The following is a 21,936-nucleotide window of genomic DNA, read 5'->3' on the forward strand; positions in this document are numbered from 1 at the left end:
CTGAAGACAACGGAAAATGATGTCAGTCAACAACAATACATAGTACATTTGTAGGTAACAGGTTGATTCATAGTCATCAGCGGAGTGCCACAGGCCCAGAAGAAGATTTCAAGGGTTTTGCCAAAAATAATAAATTTCTCTAGCTGCTATAGAAACATTGATGATATCTGAATCTGTCATGAAAACAGCCACTTGGCCCCATAAGCTCACATCGTCAGGGTCCACTGAACTACCAAAGCTCTTAGCAGTATGTCTTAGCAGACACACTCCAGTCAACTTATTATTAATGGAATAGAAAAACAGGCCTGGTAGGCTGACAACACCATCCGTCTCATCAGCACTCTATCACTTCCAGTGACGTGTTACCAACTTTAGTGACAACTGAGTTCTGTATAATGCTATCAGTCTTGAGAACAGTATACTAACTTAAACAGAACTCTATAAACCTCAAAAATAATAACTCTAGCTTCTTCAGAAACAATTTATTAGCAACAATCTACCAATTTCAATAACACTTCTTCAATAGAATTCTACTAACCTCAGCCACAGTTTAGTAACTTCAGTGATAATCATCCAACTTCAATATCCCTCTGCCAAACTCATCAAGAATAAAAAGTGCTGGAAAAATTGTTGTAAATGCACACAATGAAGAGCTATTTCTACTATTTTTAGCAGAATTGTCACTCAACATCAGCAAGTAGAAACAAATTGTGGATTTCTTACACAGAAGATAATAATTTGTTCGATTACAGGTAGTCTGTGGCGGCCTAACATTGAGAACCTTTGATTTGTTAGAAGGAATTTTACCTAAACCATCCAAATTTGCAAACAATACCAGACTGAAAGCAATGGCAAATGGTGAATACTAAGATGTACAAATTCTAAAGGATCTTGTGAAACTTGATCAGTAGATGAAGAAATGGCAGATCCAATTTAATATAGAAAAATTTAAATTTCTGAGAATTGGCAGAAGGAAGGTTGTGCTAAACATTAATTTACTTGAAATACCAGTGCAGCATAACAACTTATATTTGTTTAGCATCGTTAACATAAAATACCCCAAAGTGCTTAATGGGAGCATTATAAAATAAAAGAAGAGTTGTAATGAGCAACTGTTAAGAGACATGCCAATACAACTATGTCTCCAGGCTTCTGAAAAAGTAAGCAAAATTTTGGGATGCATAGAAAGGGAGTACTTTTCAGTCCAGAAAGGTAATTTTCAAATTTTATTTGGTCCGGGTGAGAGCATATCTGACCACTCTGTGTACTTTTACTCTCCCTACCTCATAAAGTATATTCAGTTACTAGGAGGTCACAGACAGCGGTTGAAGGGTTGATTCCAGAACTTAATGGGATAATACATGAGCAATAATTGACAATTCTGTTTTTATTTATCACTTGAAAAGTGATGGGGCTAATATAAAAAGATGAAGGATCGTCAATCTGTAACGTTAACACCATTTCTTTACACAGATGACCTGCTAGGGAATTCTAGCATTTCTCTTTTTATTTCAGATTTCTAGCATCTACTCATATTGCTTCTGTAGTACATAAACCTGAGTTGTATTACCTGGAATTTAGAAAATTAAAAGGTGATTTTATTGGCGTTATGAATGCATTAAGTGCTGGCTGGGAAGTCTAGGACGAAAGGCACAATATGGAAGTTAAAGCCAGACCTTTCAGAAGTGAAATTAGAAAATATTTCTATACAAAGGGTGGCAGAAGTCTGGAACTCCCTTTCACAACTAGCAACTGATACAAGATCAAATGTAGCTTGAAATCGGAAACTGATCCGCTTTTGTGAACCAAAGGTGGATTTGTATGGCTGATCAGCAATGATTGCATTGAATTGTATAACATGCTTGAAGGCTAAATGAACTTCTGTTCTTATGTTCCTAAAATGATGGCCATTTCTTCAAATCCAGAAGCGGCACACTTTCCTGGTGGGTGAAACTCAACTTCAACGGAATGGAGTGCCAATTGACTCTTACACAATAGAATAACCTCTTCACAGAAGGGGCAGTGGTAAGATACCTTAAGTTATGTTTAAACATGCAGTAACAACGGTTTCTACTTACACAAGCAGTATAGTTTCACTTTGTGGAAATATAGGAAGTTGTCCACTTTTGCAGGAAAAATAGAAAAACAACATCTTTTAAGTGAAGAAAAACTACTGAATTCTAAAATGTGAAGGTATCTGGGTGTCCTCATACATGCACCACAAATAGTTAGTATGCAGGTACAACAATTTACTAGGAAAGCAAATGGGAAATTGTCATTTATTGCAAGGGGAATAGAAAATAAAAACAGATATGCTTTGATACAGTTGTATGGAAAATTGATGAAGCCCACATCTGGAGTACTATGTATAGTTTTGATTGCTTAATTAAAAGATGTAAACGCATTAGTGGCAATTCCAAAAAGGTTCTCATTACCAATAGCTGGGATTAGGGATGGGGCGACTATCTTCTGAGGAATGGTTTAAACAGGCTGGGCCTGTAACCATTTGAGTTTACATGAATAACAGGTGATTTTTAACATCTTGAAGGGACTTTACTGTATGAATGCTGAAAGGAAGTTTCCCCTTGTGGATAGGTTAAAATTAGAGCACGTAGACAGGACTGAATGTGCATCATTGAATATTTTTAAGGCAGGGGTTGATTAATTCTTGACTAGTGAGGGAGTCAGTAGTTATCATGGGTAGGCATGTATGTAGAGTTGAGGCCACAATCAGATCACCCACGACCTTGTTGAATGATGGGGCATATTTGAGGGTCCCAACAGCTCCTAATTCAAATGTTTGAACTTTGCCTTCCAGGCGTAAAACCTGTATTTCAGATCATTTTCCCATTGAAATAGACTCATGTCGCTTCTATAAAAGATAGCACTTATACAACAATGCCAAGGGTCAGTTGAAAATCCAGCCACTTTCCCCATATCATGCAAGTTTAGACAACATTTTATTAGGCCACTAGATGGAGTAATTCTTGGACCACTGCTGTAGTTCAATTCTTCACAGCACAGAGAGCAAAATGAGGTTTTTGTTAACAGTTTACAGAATGTTCCAGCGTTCATAGCCTACAACCAAGAGAGATACAGATAGGGGAGATCATTTTAACTCACTAGTTCAGTGTTTAAAAAAAACTCATTTTCCCCTGTTATATTAAATTGTCTCTTTAAAGAACAAGTTTTTGTTATGACTATCACAACTTGTTGAAGGGACTACTTTAAACATCGATGTTCAGTGCAAATTAGGCTGTCACACAAATAAAATTGCTAGTGATTTACCTAGTGACATTCCGTTTCCTTCTTGCAATCATCTGTTTTAAACTGTTTTCTGAGCAGGTATGAAGAATAACTTCCTACCAGTCTTACTTTAAAATACAAAAATTAGTTTCTGATAAAATCATTGGGGGCTGACTACAAGTTTAACCAGCAGCTTGTGTGGGGAAACCATTGTAGCTAATCTAGTAGGAAGAAGATTAGCAGAGGACCAAACAAGGATGTTTAAAAAAAAAGTTTAAAAAAAAATTTTCGTTGTGGGCTCAGGAGGAGTAGGATTTTCTGAAAAGGGAAGATTGAATCTCCCGTGCCCAATATTCATCAATCGCCAACACAGGCCTCCTGCTTTCCAGCCAGCTGCTATTTCCCACTGACTTCAGACAAGTATTGATAGAACATGGTAGTTATGACTGTACGTTTCAATCATTTGCTCTTTTTTCTGCCAGGCTCAAAAAGTTCACCACATGAATTTATCTCTACCTACCCAATTCCCACTCTGAATTAAAAGTGTTAGTGCTTCCATAAATACGTCTTTCTAACAGTTTGAAACATTCGTGGCTGAGGTATGAAGCACAATTATATGCTATTCGGATGCCAGTAGGATTCTTTACCCTATATTTAGTGGTCATGATCATTACACACTTTTATAAAGAACAATTCATTGGCCTCTTTCTTTTCCACATTTAAATATCAGCAGTAGTTAAATGAAACATTTTTGCTTTCTTCCTGGACTACTTTGAAATAGTGCCATGGACTGTTTTACATCTATCCAAGCAAATAGATGGCACCTTCAACTGTGGAGCATTCTATCAGTGCCACACTGGAGAGTCAGCCATGATTTTTGCACTCAAGTTCAGAGCAAGCCTTGAACCTGGAACTTTGTGACTCAAACACTCAAAGTGTTACCCAGTGAACCATAGCATGATGATTGGAACATTTTCCAATTTTGCAATGAATCAATGTTAGCTACTCCCATCATGGATTGTGGAGAGAGTAAACTATCATTCATCAGCGAATCCTACAAGAGCAGCTCTATTCCATTCACATGTTATTTTTGTTTCCTATACCAATTTTCTTTATCATCTGTTCAAAACAAACAATGGAAGGGATTTGTAAGGCATTGTGGGTCACAAGAAAACATCAATGAACACAGAATAGTTATCAGTAGATTCGATACAGACTGTTGTAGGGGCCCTTTTCAAAAAGGGTGGCAACTGCACACTCATTTACTTTGGCTCGATACCAAATAAATCAATTTGCATTAAGTTTGAAGATGAGTAAGTCTACAAATAACAATCAGGATTTAGAATGGAAGAGCCTGTCTGATAATCTTCTTGAATGATTTCCAGAGACTGATAATCTAACTAGACAATGCACTGTCCTATAAGGTGTTTCTCATTTTCTAAAAAGAAATTAGGGAGGTTTGATAAGAAAGGTTACTGGTTAAGTTTAAAATATTGGGAATTCAGGATAAATTTGGAAATATATTTTTAAAAACTGTGGTCAATAGTTAACGAGTTTTGTAGCAAAATGGGAAAGCTGTGAACAGGTGAAGGAATTAACATTGGGATATCTATCACTTCTATTTTCTATCAATAACTTGGAAACAGAAACACGATATATGTTGGACAAATCTTCCTGATACCAATACAGAATGGACAAATTTGGAACTGGATAAAATATAAATTGCCAACAAATGTACATTATGATATATAAAATGGATAAATGGGCAATTTGAGGATTCATGAATGGCATTGAAATAACTAGAGATGTTATTGAATTACTATTGGTATTATTAATTCTGTGCTTATTATTAATATCTATTTGTCCTGAGAAGCCTGTGGTGGTCTTCCTTGAACAAATGTCCTTCTTGTGATAATGAGGGTCCACAATGATGTTAGCAAGGGAATGCCATGTGCCCCAGCAATGATGAAAGAATAGTAGTACCAAGACAAATCAGGAAACTAAATCTAAAGATGGTGAATGATATAGCCAAAATAGTGGAGTGCAAATCTGAAAAAGACAAGCTCAAAATATAAGAGATAACAAGGTGTAGAGCTGGATGAACACAGCAGGCCAAGCAGCATCATAGGAGCAGGAAGGCTGATGTTTCGGGCCTAGACCCTTCTTCAAGCTCAAAATATACATTGTTCTGATCAGACTACACCATGAATAATTTCTGGCCACCCTGTCAACAAGGCAGACATGCAGATACTGCTGCTTTTGTCATCTCAGATCCAGTCTGCTGCTCCCTTAACATCTTTGCATTCTCCACCCTCTAGAAACTTCCGCACATCCAAAGCATTCCTGCCATTTTCCTATCCTATTCCATGTATCATTCACCCAGCACCCCTATCCTTGAGAGCTACAATATCTCTCAACACCTTAAATTTAAAACTGTTATTTTCATACTTAAATCTCTTTGTGGCCTCAACTTGCATCATCTTCATAGCCTTATCAAGCCCTATAACCTCCCCCTAAACACACACTTAACTCTGATCTCTGGTGCACCCCCTTTCCTTCCTTCACTACTGGTGGTCAAGTTTCCATGGTATATTTTATTCTCCACCAACTCTGTTCCTGTTCTTTGAATAAGGTTTGGATAATTCCTTCTAAAATTCCCTTCCTCATCTCTCTGTTCACTTCTTGCTGATTCAGCTTTTGTGAAGCACTCAGATCAAGACTTTAATAAACGTTATCATTGTGGAATGTAATACAAGAACCATGCCACAGAGGAATCAGGCATGCAGAGCAATTGGAGAAATATGGACTGTTAGAAAAGCATCATTTCAGTGGTGACCTAGATATTCGAACATAGCTTTAAACAAAAAATTGTGACAATGAGCTGATCTGGTCCGATTCAGGGAGTTTGATTTTGCTTTAAATAAGTTGCCTGTTCGCGAACGTTTTACTGAGAATGCAACAGAACTATGTTGAATGGATTTACAATCCGTCGCGTTTTAGTTTGTAAATAAAAGCACACATCATGATTAAACTAAGAGGCGGAGCGAAGAACACGCCTATTAAAGATGATTTCTGTGGTGGGGCAATAGGAGAGGAAAGGTAACCAGGTTTGAAGAGTTTTACGAACAGTTGCATTTTCATATAATTGAGCTCCTCAATGAACAGTTTATTTCAGCGAATCAATGAGTCGGCCTAATCTAATTATAAGTTATTAAGAGTGTGGCCTTGGGCTCGGGCCAAAGGAAGGACGTTTGTGTGTCAATTTAACGAATGGAAGGGATTCTCTGAGTCAGGGCGGTGAACTTGTCTGACAGTATGAGCCTTCCCTGACGCACTGCGGCCCCGGCCCAGCCTTTTCCCTAGACTCCAGGCTAAGGCCCGCCCTCGTCTCTTCCAAGCCCAGGTTCTTTCCCCCCCATTCTAACTTCCACCCCTCTGTCCCTTGTTCCTTGTTCCTCCCTCCTCCCTCTTTCTCTTTTATCCAACCCCTGCCCCCGGCCCTCACCTGTCCACCCCCTTTATAGTCCGCCTCCAGCCGCCCCTTTCCGCTCCCGGCAGGAGGTGGCGGCTGACGCGTTTCCTGCCGCAGCCCTGGGCTTGGTGAGCCGTCGGAGCCGGGGCGGCCATTTTCACCCGGACACCCCCCTTCTCCTCCTCCTCTCCACCCACTCCCCTCCCCAAATCTTCCCTTACCCCACCCTCCCTTCTTCACCTACCTACCTACCTACTTACCTCCAACCCGGCGGCCTCTGACCTCCTTCACTCCCCTCCCCTCCCCGTGGTCTCCATGTTAGAGGCTGAGGAGCGGCGTCCGAAACGTCCTGTCTCTCCCGTCTGGAGCCGGGAAGCTGTGCGGCGGCGCCGGCGGCGCCAACTGCTGTGGTCGCTGAAGCCGGGCCTTGTTATTTGAGGCTGAGGGAAGCGAGTGGTGGGACTGCAGCAGCTGCTCGCTTCTTCTTCTCCTCCTCTGGGGCTGGGGTGGAATCGGGCAGTCGAGTGTTTAACAGCTCCGCAATCGACAGCGCTTGGAAACCACTGCATTTGAGTATCTCTTTGCACGTTATCTAGATTTTTTTTTGGGGGGGGGGGGAAGATGTGGACGCACCGAAAGGATATTCGGCTTTACTAGGCGTGTGTTTGGTAAACGGCTGCTGGATGTCACCGGGTACAGTCCGTCGGGCCGACTTCAGCTGAAGCCCATCGCCTCTGAACATTTCGCACTCATGTCCTGTTGAACCGAGTCTTCTGCAATTATTTGGGCAACGGTGCTAAATTGAAACCAGGAGGGGCAAATAATAAAAAAAACAAAATGTCTACTCGAACGCCATTACCTACAGTGAATGAACGTGAAACAGAGCATGTAAGTCATCTTTACTGGGGTACAAAAGACCCCGGAAAAGGGAGCACAGGCTTATCGTACACCCAACGTATTTGTTTGAAGGACTAAGTGTCCAACTTGGCCTTGGTCAGCGAATGAACTTGGACCATGGTTTGGAAACGAATTGCCAGTGAACTGGAATAAATGTTGAGTTGGGTTCTTTTGTAAAGCTTCTCTGCAAGTTTTGCGTGTTCACTGTTAAGTAGTTAGCATGTTCCTGATGCTTTTTTAAATTTAGTCTTGCTGTGCACCTATGCTGCTTCCTTTTTTCATCTCAATCCGTGTCAACACGGCGTGAGGAAGCCGACAGGTGTCGGGACGCATCACGGAGGTGTTAGATTTGACCGAATTGGTTTTCAAATGAGCCGCTAGGTCATGTTTATAGAATTGACAGTCCAAAAAGGAACAAATATATTTAAAATTTGGTCCCGTCGTTATGTTTTTAGAATACATTGTATTTGTGAGGGCCGTACAAAAGTTGAGCTAATCGTTTAAAGCCCTACAGTTGTTACTAGCTTTAATCTTTTAAGATGGTTAGCATGCCTCTTGCAAGATCAGAAGGTGTCATGAATTGTACACTTTGTGTATCGCCTTAGAATTAAAAATGATCGCATCATTACGCAGCTGGAAGTTTTTCTAAACAAATTCTACTAATAGTTGAAAATATACTTAGGATTATGGGGGACATTAAATATGTTGGTTCCGAAGCTAGCATAAAACCTTTATAACAGTTATTAAAATGTTGTATTATCACCATGAGCTGAATATGCTATGATATGTCTGTAACTCCTTTTCAATTGTGAGCATGTCCAGGAAAGCTGATTATAGGTATTGTCCTTTGTTAAAATGTATCTGAAGGGCATTGTGGTATATAATAGAAGAAATTCTGATGCCTGTAATCTCATTCCAAAAACCCAAGGTGCTTTGTGAGCAATGAAGCTCACTTGTGAGCATTTTTGCAGTATACTCACTTAGTTTTGTGACAGCCAGTTTGTGTTCAGCAAGGGGACCTGGTGACTTGTTGTGGAATTAATCTTGTCCAGGACCTTAGACTCTGTGAAAAGTGGGGTCAATCCCTGAACCTCTGAATGAGAGGTAAGATGCAATTGAGTTAACAAGGTTATATTCCATCACTGGTAGTGGCAGCAATAATTCAAGTTGATGCATTTAATGCTAGTTTTATGTCCCCTTTAAAAGACAATTACTTGACTTTAGCTTTGCTTGTAAGGGGAGAGAAATTGGGATTTTGCAAGAAGTTTGTCTTGTTCTGGACAAACTCCAATGTTACATGTCCACGTATGGGATATCCTCACTTTCCAAAGTACTCGCCTTTTTTAAATATAGCCACTTGGGATGTGCTTCTTGATTTTTCACAAGATCCAACCAACAGAGGTAAAAGATGTTGTTCAGCTTTAGTAATGGTGGTTGAATTGCAAATCTTAGCCAGGAGGTGGTAAGATCTCCCCTTTAAACTGCTGTACACTTTCTCAGTTGCACCCAAAATATCTTGTCAGATTTTAAAAATTTTAATCTGGATTGTAGTTTTTAAGCTGTACCAGTTCATTCAGTTGTGACATTTTTCTGCTTGAGACAACAAAAAATGTGTTGGGTTACCCAGAAACTAGCTGATTTGAGTTGCTGTTGGGAGTGAGGCTGTGCTCACCATCACTTGGAAAATATAGATGTGCACTTTTTCTTGATTTGTAGATTTGGTCAATTTATGGGAGAGGTGGGACAAAATGGTAATGTCAGTAGACTAATAATTCAGACAAAAACTGAAAGAACTGCAGATGGTGTAAATCAGGAACAAAAACAGAAGTTGCTGGAAAAGCTCAGCAAGTCTGGCAGCACCTGTGGAGGAAAAAGTAACGTTTCGGGTCTGAGGAATGGTTACTGGATCAGAAATATTAACTTTTTTCCTTCACAGGTGCTGCCAGATCAGCTGAGCTTTTCCAGCAACTTCTGTTTTTTGTGTGTAATAATCCAGAGGCCCCAGCTAATGATTTGTGATGTTAGTGGAATTTAAAATTTGTTAGTATTTATGAAATTGAAAGTTAGTCTGTTTCATAGCCATTATTACTATCACTGTACAAATCCTTTTAGTTCACTGTCCCTTTTTTCGAAGAAAATCTGTATCCTTACCTGATCTGGCCTACCTATGGCTCCAGCCCTATGTTAATATGGTGGCTTTTGACTGGCCTTTGAGATGGTCACTTAAAGGGTAGGCTACAAGTGCTGGCCTTGCCAATGAACCCATATCCCATGAAGAATAAAAGCTGGAGACAGCTGTGAGCATGAAAAAGTTGTAGGTGTGGAAGAAATGCCTGATTTGGAAAGCTTTTTGCTGCCAAATTATCATCTACACTGATGCTATCTTTTTCTATTTGTTGAAACTTTCATCTAGACTCTTACCATTCTTGCCTATTTTCACTTTGCACAAAATATAACTACTGCAAAGCACAACGTACTTGCCACATTTCTTCTGTCCGAACAAGTTGTAAAAGATTCTCTCATTTCCTCCCTTTAAAAATCCTCCATTGCTTTGACCTATGCTACTTTTTCCAGTGAACTAATCCAGCATCGGCCTACTCCACATTCCACATTGACAGCTGCTTCTTGAGCCACAGGAATGCAGGAGCTTTCTCTCAGCCTCTCTGTCCTACCACATCCCTTAATACTGCTAAGACTGTTCTCTGTATATGCTCCTTCAGTCTTTTACTTGTTATCTCCCATCCTAGAAAATGTTTTGAAGATGTCTTCATACTAGGATTCCTATAAAAATGTAAGTACTGATGCCAGTCAGCACTGCAACTAGTTTTCTTTATTGCATTTTGGTATCTGTACATTAAATTTAGTGATAGGACATGGACATTAACTTCAGGACTAAGCTTTAAAAAACAGTCTCTAATTTTGAGCAAAGATCACAATTGCTGAATTATGCTGTGCAGAAGGAGGCTGTTCGTCCCATGTCTTCAGGGGTTCTCGGAACACTTCGACAGGAGGGGGGAAAAGAGAAGTTTGGCACTACAATGATGTACCCTTATTATTCAAATAGAAACCATGCAATTTTGAATGTCTCAATTAAACACGTCCACCCCACTTCTTAGCAGTGTGTTCCAAACCAGACGATTTTGCTGTGTGCTACATATTTCACCTTTTTCTGATTTATTTATTTATTTTTTGTAAAACACTTTAACTGTGCCCCCTGCTCTCAATCCCTTTGAGAGAAGACAGTTTCTTTCTATGTACTCTGTTAGATTCCATGATTTTGCAAACTTTTATCCAGTCTCCCTTTGCCTTCTCTTGAAAGAGAAACAGTCCTAACTTCTCCAATCTGCCCCCTTAACTGAAGTATGTCATCCCTGGAACCATTCTTGTAAATATTGTCTGCACCCATGACAATACATGTGTCACCTTCCTAAAGAGTGGTGCCCAGAACTCTGTGCACAAGCTCCAGGTGTGGTCTAACATGTCCAGTATTGTTCAACAGAATCCCTGTTCTTGTATTTATTTTGCTATTAGAGGCCTAGAATATTGATGCTTTGAGTTAATTAAAAATAGAATATTGCAAATTTTCAATGGAACTTTCAAATGTTGCATGAGGAGCAGAACAAAGACTTGACTGAGGGGATTTTATTTTGGCCTTTCAGTCCAAAGGAAGGCCTTGCTTTCAAGGTACATGTCAATAGAATAAATGCTTGCATTTTTTTTGAAACCTCTATCTGATTTTGACTCTTAACAGTTTAGTTTAAAAGCTCAAAGTTTTAAACTAATGTCCTTGTCTTCCTCCACATCAGCACACATCTCATGTGGATGGCCGCTCAGAAGTTTCTTCTCGGCCAACCCGTTCTGGAGGCGCTCGATGCCGGAATTCAATTACGTCTTGCGTTGATGAGCAGCCACACATAGGAAACTATAGACTTCTGAAAACTATTGGCAAAGGAAACTTTGCCAAAGTGAAGCTGGCTAGACATATCCTTACTGGAAGAGAGGTAAGTTGGTCTGTAATTGTCTTATGACTATTTTATTCAGTCAGTGGAGATCAGCATACTAAATTTTCTTTTGTTACAGTTTATAACTTCTCATTCTAGTGTTGTCACATTTTTTATGACTCTCTCCATAACACACTTGTGAACCTCTGCTGGCCTTTAGGAAATCTGTATGATCTCTCTGGTATGCCTTTTTGTATTTCCTCTTGCTTTTGAGGAAGCGCATACCTTTTCACTTGAATCCTCCCATTTTGATTCACTTAAGGAAGCTCACCATGTGAAACCAGCTGAAGTATTTTCCTGTTCATTTTTTTTTTAAGTAAACACTCTCTCAATTATATTTCTATCTTCATGGGTTATAGGTAGCATACCTCTAAGTCATTGCCATAAAACAGTTTAATGAAAGAAAAATCTAAAATGGATCCTTTCTGGACCATCAGCTGACCTACAGCCTGCATATTCTGGCTATTACCAAGAATGCATATTTTCACAGCACTAACATTTACCATCATTTCCAACTCTCCTCAGACCCAACGAAACCCATGTCAAGGTTGTTGTGACCTTCAAGTTTAACTTCTCAAATGTTGCTTGTTAGCTTCAATGTCAAAGCTCAAACTTTAATCAAAAATCCACTACCTATATCCTATCCTGCATTAAGCACTTATTGCCCATATCCTTGTTTTACCTTGCTGTCCCCACACATTATCTTAAATTATCAAACCTGGTTAGAGTTCAGTGTGCAGTAACAGTGGTTATGTGACTGGACTATTGATTTGAGATAAGAAATTAAATCCTACATTGGCAGGTGGGGTATTTAATGCATTTATGTTAAATAACTGAGATAAGTTAAAACCATAATAGTAAAATGAAACTTCTGAATTGTTACCAAAATTTCTTTGGTTTATTTAGTGTTTAGAAAAATAAATCTGCAATCCTTATCTAGCCTGGCAGTCTTGTACCTAATTTCTGAAAGTTCTTTCAATATTGCATCTCGCTTAATGAGCTTTACTTTCTACACTTGCTGTTTCTGCCCACTTCGGATCACCACCATGTGTCGATCCTTCAGCTGTCTTGGCCTGCAGTCCAGAAATGCTGCCTGGAAATACCTCTAGCCTTGCTGCCATCTTTCTCTAACAGAAGCAACTACTCCAGTGTCTATCCTCCCTTAACCGTATCTGTTGCTTAAGGTTTGCTTGTATTCTTCTTTCTATGCTGTCTATCATGATCCTCTTACTATTTAGTGGCACAGTGACAATGTCGCTGAGCTTGTAATCTAAAATTCCAGGCTAATGTTCTGGGAACATAGGACCATAAGAAATAGGAACACGAGCAGGCCATTTGGCCCCTTGAACCTACTCTGCCATTCAATAGGACAATGCCTGATCCAAAATTCTTCACGTCCACTTTCCTGCTGTTTTTTCCTTGTTTGGTTGATCGAGAATCTATATATCTCAATCTTTAAATATGCACCAGGACTTCACCTCCCCAGCTGTCTGTGGCAGAGAGTTCCAAAGGCACTCTGCATGTATGCACACGCATTCCTAGAATTGCCCATGTTGGGGATAATAATTACAGCATTTACCCTTCAAGCCTTTTTGAAGCATATTGGATACCTATGAGATCATCTGTCACTTCTAAATTCCAACGAGCAGAGTTCCAATCTGTTCAACCTTATCTCATAAGGCAGTCCCTCCATATTGAGGATCATCCTAGTCCACCTTCTCCCAGCTGCTTCAGCAGTACCTTGTACAGTTGCAGCAAGACTCCCCTACTGTCGTAGTACAACCCCCTTGAAATGAGGGCCAACATTCCATTAGCTGTCTTGATGACTTGCTGCATCTGTATGCTAGCTTTTTGTTTAGTGCATTGCTTTGACACATCACTTCTTTAGTGATGGTATTTAATTCCTCCCTATATTCTAAAGAATAAATGGGATGTTTGAAGTATCTTCTGTTGTAAAGTCTGATGCCAAATATCTATTTAACTCCCGTGCCATTTCCTTATTCCCCATGACTGTCTCCCCAGATTCATTTTCCAAGGGGCTTATCTAATTAGTGTTCTAATGATTTTATCTAAAATCTACAGCACAAACAGGGCACAGTCCAATTGCTCTACTGTAGTAATGAGAAATCAATATCAAACTTGTTCATTTTTAACTATTTTGAATAGTCATGGTTTGATTTTTCAAAATTTTAATTCACTCTATTGCCTGTACTATTTCTTTCTGGCATAATAGTATTCCACAGTACATGAGGAAGCCATTGGATGGTCCTGGCTCTCTCTACAAGCTACATTTTAAAGCTCCATAGAAGTTCCATTCACCTTCATTTTGGTGTTTTGTTTTTTGGGGGAGGGGCCAGGGAAATATCTGCTTCCCTGTTTAGATATTACAATACTGTTTCGATCACTGGCAGAAGGTGCCATTTCTTAAGTGTTAATGTAATGGAGTACCAAAGTGGTTACACTGTAAAAGTACGTCATTGACTATAGAGTGCTTTGGGTAATGGAGATCTTTTGAAAAGTGCTGTGTAACTGCCAGTCTGTTGTGATGGATATTATTTTAAATTTATTTGATGCATGTTACTGTTAAATCTTTCCAGTGTGAAAAATATTTATCACTGATAAACAACTGGAATAAAGCACTTTCAGCAATAAATCCTACTTTATGAACATTGAATTGTTTATTTAAAATCAGGGTTTTTTGTTCTTGGATGGCTTGGAGTTAATCTCTAATGAATAATTGACCTCTACTGATAGGGATGGTCTCCAGCTCTGGTTCTGCATTGTTGGTTAACTTCTTTTTCATTTGGATTGGTAGTTGATTATTGGGTTTAAAAAGGGACAATAGGCCAGAGGTTTGGATGCAGAAATTTTGTGCAGATGTAATGAGGTAGAAATGTAATGTATCCTAATGATGTAATTATCTTATTCATGTGTTTCAATGCCTTGGCAAAACTGAGATGCTTAACATGTACGAATTGACTACAGAAGAATATACAAGAATTTAAATGATTTAACTATTTTATTGTGTTTAACTTCCTTCCATAATTTCATAAAATGAATTGATAAATGCTGATATACTAACTGCAGCAGCCTTTTCTGAACTTTCTTCCTAGGATAAGTATTGGACTCCATGATTTATGAAAAATATTTAATGCTTCTAATAGTACAGCAGATTCCATAAGAGGCAAAATCCTCAGATTCTCTCTCTGCACCAATGCTGCCAGCCCTGTTGCGTTCTCCAGTATTCTGTTACAAATTCAGTAGGACTCTGCCTCTGAGAAAATACCAATGTAAAGAAGGCTTCTGTTCATGAGAAAAGCCTGAGATTATAGGATGAAATGTTTGTAAATCTAATAGAATTGAAATTAGTAGACTTATTCTAATAGGTAATGAGTGTAGGGGCATATCTTTTAGATTTAGCAAAGAGACAGGAGAATACCACCTCTCAATTGTGAGACTTCATTTTGATTGCTACTTTGTTCTGCAATGTTCTAACCAAAACACGAGTTTAACCAGTATATTGCAAAACTTTGAAATAGCTTCAATAAACGTGTTTCCTTTATTTTTGGTATTTACTTCCCACGACTCTTTTCATTATGTCACTTTAATTATTTGATCCAGTTGCAATACTTTAAATGTAACTGCTCGCCTTATTGGCTACATTTTGTCTAAGTGTATAAATAATTGCATTCATTTTTCATAACTTTAGCTAGGGAAAAATTTTTCTGATGCTTAACACAACTTTGTACTAGTCTCAATATGCTGTTTGTACAGATTTTTTAATTGATCACCTCATCACTAGCTATTCAGAAATACCTGAGCATCATGAAGCTATGAATCAGTCTTGGAGCTTGTGTTCAATTTTTATCTTGGTTAAAATTTAAGAACTTGACCAGTACTAAAATCTGTCGTGTTTGCAATATAATTTTAAAACCAAAATTGAGAAGTTATTACTGACTTACTACTGTATTCTTTGGTTCCTAACTTTGGTACATAATTCAAAGATATTGGATTTAAAAATCAAGCTTTTAATTCATTACCTCTTATTCTCTAGGTTGCAATAAAAATTATTGACAAAACACAGCTGAATCCCACCAGTCTGCAAAAGGTAAGGACTTTGTGTATTTTGTTTCAAGCACGTTTTCTTTGAATTCCTTTTTAAAGTTTGTATTTGTGCTTCATTAACCTAATGTGACTAGGAATCTGAATGTAGCTGAAGCTACATAAACGAACAAGCCTTCAATAAGTATTAACAGGCCAGTTTGGTTTCTTTATTTTAAAAGAACCTAAGTACAAGGTTTAAAAGCAGAGATGCTTTGCAGGAAAAAGGATATTTGTGGTACTGTAAGTGTTTTTGATTTGTTATTTTGTCTGTGACAGGTGATGAAAGTTTTTGTTCAAATGGCATGTAACTATTGCCAGCAACACAAGTTATTGCCCACACATAATTGCCCTTTGAGATGGTGACTCCTCACCTTGAATCAATGCAGTTCAATTGATGGAAGTATGCTCAGTCCTGTTAGGAAGGTAGTTTATCTTTTTAATCAGTGACTGTGAAGCAGCAATCTGCTTCCAAGTCAGGTAGGGGAGTGTGGGAGCCACATGTGGGTGGACAGATAATCAGATCAGTATGTATTTATGTGCACAAATCACTTATTTTAGAGTTTGGATTTTGAAGTACTGGCATGTGCATTTTGCTCTGAGTGTTTAATGATTGAGTAGTGTGTATTTCTCAAGCATTTTTTAAATGCCTGTATTAGAGAATCATCCTGAGGTTGATCATGGAAGTTTGTTTGCATTGAGTTTTGATTGGATAGTAAACATTTCAGTTAGAATTTTTATTTACTGGGAGGTGGTGTATAGCTTGGGAGTCTTTAGTTTCAGTTTGCAGAAGTCCTGGTAAGAGTTGATGTGAAGACAGTCTCCTCCTGAAGAATGGTTCTAAACTATCTCCTACAGGGAAGTGTTACTTCAACATAGGAATTTTTAGATTGAAAATTCCAGCATAGGAGTGTTTGGTTAAACTTTGAAGGTGTTATTTAAAGCTGGGAAAGCCTATTCTTGGGTGAGTAATCAATGAAAAGACAATCAAGCTCTCAAGATCAGCAATTTGAAGTAACTGTTAAGCCATGCCGATAGATGGGAGAGAAGAATTTTTCTGGTGTTTGAGGTGACAGGGTTGGGATAGATGGATTGTATTTTACCTTGTCTCAATCTATCAAACTGAAGTGTAAATTTGCTCTTCTAGTTTACTTGAATTTATTTTATGTAATAAACTTGTTTAAAACCAGATCCACAACATTGCATGCTTGTGTTTCTGTGAAAGGCCACTTGGTTTTTTTAAACAATGTATCAAGCCGAATTTCAGTTCTAGGTTCTGACTTGTTCAATATAACATCCAGTAGGGGTCATAAAAGCAAGATGGATAGAGGGGAACCTGTATGATGAGGTCTACTTGGATTTCAATATTTATTTGCTAAGTACCAGTTCAGAAGTTTCTACACCAGAAAAGAGCACATGGTGGAAGGGGTAACATATTAACATGGATGAAAGATTGGTTAATTAACAGCATGCGATAACTTGGCTCCCCAAAAAGGCCAATTTGTATCTGTTGGAATGCTACAGGGATCCGTGCTAGGTCCTTGACTATTCAGAACTAATATCAATGACTTGGGTGAAGTGACTGAACATATAATCTTGCTGATCCCAAGATAAATGGGAAAGTAAGTTGTCTAGAGCAGGTAAAGATTCTGAAAGGGGCATGTGTAAGTGAAGTGGTGTACACATTTGGCTGACATACAAAGGCAAGGTAAAGCTGCCATAGTCCTACTGGACCATAGGGCTGCTGTCCTGTTAGAGGACTGGTGGTGGTTTAACCAAAGTGCAAGAGGTGGAGGAGGAGAGTCCTTTGTGGTAACTTTAGCTTGTGCAGGAATTGAACCTATACTATCAGCATCGCTCTGCATCTCAAACCAGACATCCAGCCAAACTGAGCTAAGCATGGCCCATGTGCTACAATTTTGGAACTTGTGAACTTTTCAATTTTGAAAACTGAAAAACAGTATGCAATCTCAGTGGAGAGAGATGAGAGCTCTGATACAGATTGATCTGGGAGTCCTGTTACATGAATCACTACATGTGTAGTTACCACCAGTTATTGGAACAGTGGAATGTTGACATCTATTGCAAAGAGAAATGGAATCTAAAAGTAGGGATGTTTTGCTGCTGTGTAGGGCCTTGGTGAGTTCACATCTGTGTAGTTTCGGCCTCTTTATTGGAAGAAGATATAATTTCACTCAAAGCAGTAAGGTTTACTTGATTCCTGTGATGAAAGACTTGGCTTGTGAATGAAGGTGGGGTAGTTGGGTCGATACCAATTACAGTCAAGAAGAATAAAATGTGACTTCTATTGAAAGATCATCCTAGGTGGGTATTAGGAGAATGTTTCCTCTTTGTGGGTGGGGTGGGAAGACTAGAACAAGGCAGGAAAAATTGTGAAAATAAGAGGTGTCCTTTTTAGGAATAAGTTTGTTTTTATTTCTTGTTTTTTTAATATTTAAGGTCATTTGTTTGTGGAATTTGCTTCCCCAGAAAGCATTGGATGCTGCATCAGTGAATTATTCAAGGCTGACTTAGATTATTACTTGGGGAACTAAGAATTATGGGGTGCAGTCGGGAAACTGAGTTGTCCACAGATCACATTGCGCTTGCTCTGCCAGTTCGAGAGCCAGATGACCTGTTCCTGCTCCTAACAAAAAGATTGCTGGAAAAACTCAGCAGGTCTGGCAGTGTATTTGGAGAGAAATCATTATTGTTTTGGTTTGTGGCCCTTCCTCAGAACAGGTCCTAACACTGTTCCCATGATGGGAAGGCTACATGCAGGTGTTTGGTATTCTTGTGTATCTACTGCCGTTGCCTTTTCTGTATAGTAGAAGTTTTGGTTTGTAAGGTGCTGTTGGAGGAGAATTAGTTGCTGCAACCACCATGTATTGGCAGTGGTGGGTGCAGTATCAATGAAGTGTGCTGCTCTGTCCTGAGTGGTATCAAGCTTCAAATTATTTCAGAGCTGCAATCTCCTGCTGAAGGGGAGGGTGTTCAGTCACGCCTTCTTCCTGCCTTGTAGTTGACTTGCTTTTGTAGTCACTGTATTTGAAGAGCTGGTCCAGTCCAGCTAAGTTTGTGGTCTATGAAATAGCCCATGTTGCTGCTGCCACCATTTTTTAAAAAAAAGTTGTTTGGAAGTTTAGATTCTTTTGTTCGAAATAAGTGCTGGGCAGCAACTGTGTGGCATTAATGTTTTTCTTCTGCCTAACAGACCAAGCCATGAATGTGCCCCAGTTTTGCTGCATACTGTCACAAATGGCTTCAGTATTTGAGGAGTTGCAATTGGGATTAAACAGTGTAATCATCAGCTATTGTTCCACAAACTTTGATAGAGGAAGGTCATTGAAGGACCTAAAACTGGGCCTTGGATGTTACTTTTAAGGACCTAGGGAACTTGTGGCAGTGGTATTGCCCCCACTCCTGAAACAGGAGGCCTGATCTCCAGTCCCCCTGTTCCATAACTATGTAATTGCCTATTTTACATGTTTGATTGGACTGAGTCCTAAGTGTAATAGTGGCCTCAATTCATTCCACCTGTTCGATTACATTTCTGAACAGATTCTCTTAGAAAAGATCTACCCTGAAGATCTAGGGTCCATGTGGTATGATGGTAGTTGAGATGATTGGTCGTCAAGCATAAATATTTCAGTTGCACTGTATAATACCCTGGTTTCTGAAAATCAGGAGGTAGTCACACTCACCTCTTGAATTCACTTGTATAATCCAGGTTTGGTTGAAGGCTGTAATGAGGTTGGTACAGAATGACCCCCAATGGAACTCAAACAGAACATTGAGTACTGTCGTTGCCTTTCATGAATTTCCTGATGAGTAGACTCCATGATATTGGCTGATTGTCCTGCCCAAAAAGCAGATGACTCCATAACTGGGAAATTTTCCACACTGGGTATTTACCAGTGGTGTAGCTACAACAGAACAATCTGGGTAAATTTTAGTACAGCAACTGAGACATTGGATACAGCATAGATTATGGACCATGACATCGTGCCAACCATTTCTTGATGTCCCAGAGAGAATTGAATTTGCGTAAGTGGCAGTTGTGATGCCTGGGTTCTAAAGAGGAGGCCAAAATACATCTACTCAGCAGTCCTGGCTGAAGATGGATGTGGATGCATTAGCCTTGACTTTTTTTAATATACTTTGAGCTTAATGTTGCAGGGTATAGATCCTATAGGAAAGATCAAAAGAGGGCAAGAGGAGGGAGAGTAGCATTTTTGATTAGGGATAACATTAGAGCTCCCTTTTTAGGGAAGATATTTCTGGGAATACTTTGAAGTTGGGTGGAACTGATGTACTAGAGACCCCACCTCCCCAATAGTCAGTGGGAAATTGAATTAAATTTATAAGGAGATCTGCTATCTGTAAGAATAATAGGGGGATTTTGGCATTCCCAGTGTGTTTGAAAAGTTAGTGTTAAGGGTTTAGATGGAGAGGAATTTGTTTCCAAAAAAATTGATTCAGTATGTGGATGTCCCTATTAGAGAGTGCAAAACTTTCCCTACCCTTGGGAAATAAGGCAGGGCAGGTAACTTGGGTGTCAGTGGGGGAAGCACTCTGGTGGCCAGTGACCATAATTCAATTAGTTTTAAAGTACCTAAAAGTTAAAGCTCAATTTTGAGGAAGGTCATTTTAACAGTATTTAGCAAGAACTTTCAAAAGTTGGGGACTGGATGTTCGCATGTAAGGGGATGGCTAGAAAATGGGAAGCCTTCAAAAATGAGTCAAGAGATAGTATGTTCCTGTTAGTGAAGGGTAAGGCTGATTGGTGTAGAGAATGTTGGGTGTTTAGAGAAATTGAAGTTTCGGTCAACAATAAGGAAGCATATATCAAGTATAGATGACCAATTGAATGATTCCTAGAGTATAAAAGCAGTAGGTGTAGACTTAAGAGGGAAATCGGGAGCACAAAAAGGACAATAGCTTTGGCAAATAGGATTAAGGAGAATCCAAAGGGATTCTACAAATGTTTAAGGACAAAAGGGTAACTAGGGAGAGAATAGGGCCCCTTAAAGATCAGCAAGGCTACTTGCATGTGGAACCACAGAAGCTGGGGGAGACAGTAAATTAATATTTTGCATCTGTTTACTGTGACGAAGAATATGAAAGATGGAGAACTAAGTAGCCTCTTGAAGTGTCCATATTACAAAGGTGGTGGTGCTGGATGCCTTAAAATGCATAAAGGTGGATAGATGCCCAGGACTTGATCAGGTGTACCCTAGAAATTTGTAGGAAACTAGAAAAGTAATTGTTGGGCCCTTTGCTGAGATATTTGTATCAACAATAGCCATCAGCAAGGTGCTGGAAGACTGGAAGTTGGCTAACATCGTGCCATTATTTAAGAAAGTGGTAAGGAAAAGCCAGGGAACTATAGAGCAGTGAGACTGACATAGGTGGTGGGCAAGTTGTCAGAGGGAATCATGAAGGAACGATTTTCATGTATTTGGACAGGCAAGGACTGTTGAGAGATAATCAACATGGCTCAGAGTGGGAAATTGTCTTGTGTTTTTTGAGGTAGCAAAGAGGATTGAGGGCAGAGCAGCAAATGACCTTTATGGACTTCAGTAAGGTGTTCAACAAGGTTCCTCATGGTAGACTGTTTAGCAAGGATAGCTCATATGAAATAGAGGGAGAACTAGCATTTGGATACAGAACTGGCTCGAAAGTAGAAGGCAGGGGTGGTGGCAGGTTGCTTTCAGACTGGAGGCCTGTGACCAGTAGTGTGCCTCAAGGATTGATGCTGGGTCTACTGCTTTTTGCAATTTATATAAAATTGTTTGGATATGAACATACCTTCTATGTTTAAGTTTGCAGATGACACCAACATTGGAGGTGTAGTAGACAGTGAAGAAGGTTACATCGATACAACAGGATCTTGATCGGATGAGTCAATGGATCAGAGTGGCAGATGGAGTTTAATTTAGATAATGGAGGTGCTGCATTTTGGAAAGGCACATTGGGGCAGGACTTGTAGACATAATGGTAAGATCCTGGGGAGCGTTGCTGAACAGACCTTGGAGAGCAGATTCATAGTTCCTTGAAAGTGGAGTTGCAGATGGATAGGATAGTGAAGGAGGCATTTGATATGCTTGCCTTTTATTGGTCAGTGCATTGAGTATAGGAGTTGGGAGGTCATGTTGTGGCTGTATGGGGCATTTGGTTAGGCCACTTGGAATATCACGTGCAATTTTAGTCTCCCTG

At 39.3% G+C, this 21,936-nt stretch overlaps 1 protein-coding gene across 19 annotated transcripts in view; it reads left to right on the plus strand.

Moving 5' to 3' along the window:
- Positions 1-6,500: 6,500 nt before the first annotated feature.
- Positions 6,501-21,936, plus strand: part of mark3a (MAP/microtubule affinity-regulating kinase 3a) — a 191,934-nt gene continuing 176,498 nt past the window's right edge. For 13 of the 19 annotated variants that reach the window (XR_007262590.1, XM_048599715.1, XM_048599720.1 and 10 more), the window contains exons 1-3: positions 6,501-7,606; positions 11,422-11,616; positions 15,671-15,724. Coding sequence is in view for 15 of the 19 variants with exons in the window: in XM_048599715.1 (XP_048455672.1) it covers positions 7,556-7,606; positions 11,422-11,616; positions 15,671-15,724 (300 nt within the window). In the remaining 4 variants the exon portion in view is untranslated. The other 6 variants (XM_048599717.1, XM_048599724.1, XM_048599727.1 and 3 more) reach the window with 5 other exon arrangements.

Source organism: Rhincodon typus, chromosome 8 (genome assembly GCF_021869965.1).
Source record: "Rhincodon typus isolate 14 chromosome 8, sRhiTyp1.1, whole genome shotgun sequence".
Taxonomy (NCBI): Eukaryota; Metazoa; Chordata; class Chondrichthyes; order Orectolobiformes; family Rhincodontidae; genus Rhincodon; species Rhincodon typus.